The 1,841-nt window shown below is 54.2% G+C and overlaps 1 protein-coding gene across 1 annotated transcript; it reads right to left on the bottom strand.

Annotated features, from left to right (window-relative positions):
- Nucleotides 1–75: 75 nt before the first annotated feature.
- On the bottom strand, nt 76–1,829 carry Mutyh (mutY DNA glycosylase; the record flags this gene model as incomplete). The annotated part of the gene is given in 9 exon segments (XM_008826484.1): nt 76–228; nt 314–450; nt 552–743; nt 897–960; nt 1,042–1,186; nt 1,266–1,363; nt 1,443–1,556; nt 1,637–1,708; nt 1,791–1,829. Coding segments are annotated over 9 exon segments (1,014 nt in total), but the record flags the coding sequence as incomplete, so codon positions are not given.
- Between the last annotated feature and the right edge of the window lie 12 nt (nt 1,830–1,841).

Raw genomic sequence — 1,841 nt, 5'->3', positions numbered from 1 at the left:
TGTGTGTTTATACAGCAATAGGTTCATATAAAATGTGTACAAAACAAAAAAGGATAATGAAGACAAAAGCAGTACCTTTTTTGTGGCAGTGGAGACAGCTGCGCTGTGAAATTCCTCCCGGGTCAGCCAGCGAGCACCAGGGGGTACAGTGGTCACTGGGGTCTGGCCTTCCAGGGCCAAGCCATAGACTTGGTAAGTCAGTTTGATGTGAGAGAAGGTGTGGACAAGCTGAGGGGAGGGATGGGAGACTGAAATAGGCCTGTGACTGTGATCACAAAAGCTACTATTCCTGGCACCTTCACTGCTAACCTACCTCTCCAAGGTGCTGGAGATGAGTAGCTGGGAGGGGTCCAGCCCAACTCTGCAGTTCTTGCAGCAGGGCCTTGTGCTGATGCTGTTCTGAGGCCTCCAAGGCCACAGATGGGAACTCCCACAGTCCTGCCAGCAGACCTGAGGGACGGCAGCCAGGTATGGGTTAGGCCTCAGCTGCAGACTCTCCCATTCCTCCCAGTTGATTGTGACACTGCCCTCCAATCCCGTTATCTAGGTACCTGAGTTGGGCCTTTGCACTAGCAGAATGAGAGCACCCCCAACGGCTTTGGGCTGTTCCAGAACACAAGTGGCAGAGTACTCCTCCCTGGGAGGCCTGCGGCTGGCCTTTCGAGGAAAGTTGGCCACTCCCAGAGTGGGATCCCAGGGTTTTGTGGGAGGTAGACAAAGCTGGCACTGTCCAATGTTGAGAGCTGGAAACAAAGATTCCCAGTTCCACTCAGGCCAGTAGGGCTTAGGTGCCAAGCCAGAGAGCAGGCTTAGTCCACAGTAGACTCTTACTCAGGTTATAGAGAGAACTAGAATGAGGCTGGAACAGGCAGCTCCCTGACAGGGCAAGCACTCACCACATTCCTCTACATCAGGACTGCCTGGCAGACAGGGTGAGGCTGAGAGCTGTTCCCATTCCACCTGAGATACATTGAGTAAAGTGTCACAGGGCAAGGGTCACTCACTGGGACCCCTAAATACCTCTTCCCCAGGTAGGCTTACCCTCTGGTGTGCCTGGCATAGGCTCTGAACAGGGCAATGGCTGCAAAGAGGATGCTGTGGGGTACACACTGTGGCCCCCAGCTCCATAGCTGCTTGACTGAAATCCCCTGGCTGGGCTGGATCCACTAGCTGCTGGGCTAGACTCCTAAAACAAGGGAACACTGCTGCAAGCAAAGGCCCTTTAAACAGATCCTTCCCACTTTCCCATCACCCCAATATCCTACCAGAGATGATGAGAGACAAAGGTGTTGCTGGGATCAGCACCAATGGCTCGGACACGGCACAGCACCCGTAATACATTCCCATCTACCACACCAGTTGCCTGGCACAGGGGAACCAGGAATCAGACTTGGCTTGGATGGAGGGTGTATATACTAAGTACAGGTGAGTTATGGGCTCACCTGGCCGAAGGCAATGGAAGCAATGGCTGCAGCTGTGTACCGCCCCACACCAGGCAGGAGCTGCTGCAGGGTCTCTGCTGTTCGTGGCATATGGCCTCCTAGCTCTTCTACCACCTGATTTGGGTAGGAAAGCTGAGAGTTATAAGATACCATAGGCCACTGGATTCCTGTTCCTCAGCCCACCACCCAGTTACCTTCTGAGCTCCCTCTTGCAGCCGCCGGCCTCGAGAATAATAGCCCAGGCCAGACCAGAGCTGGTTCACTTCCTGTAGGAGAGGTCAGAGGTCAAAGAGATCAGTGGTCAGTCCCTCAGTTGTTCCCACTGCCCTACCCAAGGGTGGCTCTCACCTCTAGGGAAGCAGTGGCCAGGTCTTGAAGGGTCGGCCATTTCTGTAGTCC

The sequence above is a fragment of the Nannospalax galili genome, unplaced genomic scaffold (assembly GCF_000622305.1).
Source record: "Nannospalax galili isolate Female #2095 unplaced genomic scaffold, S.galili_v1.0 C49326889, whole genome shotgun sequence".
Lineage (NCBI taxonomy): Eukaryota > Metazoa > Chordata > Mammalia > Rodentia > Spalacidae > Nannospalax > Nannospalax galili.
Note: the sequence above shows the minus strand (reverse complement) of the source record. Positions and strands in the feature narration are given on the sequence as shown.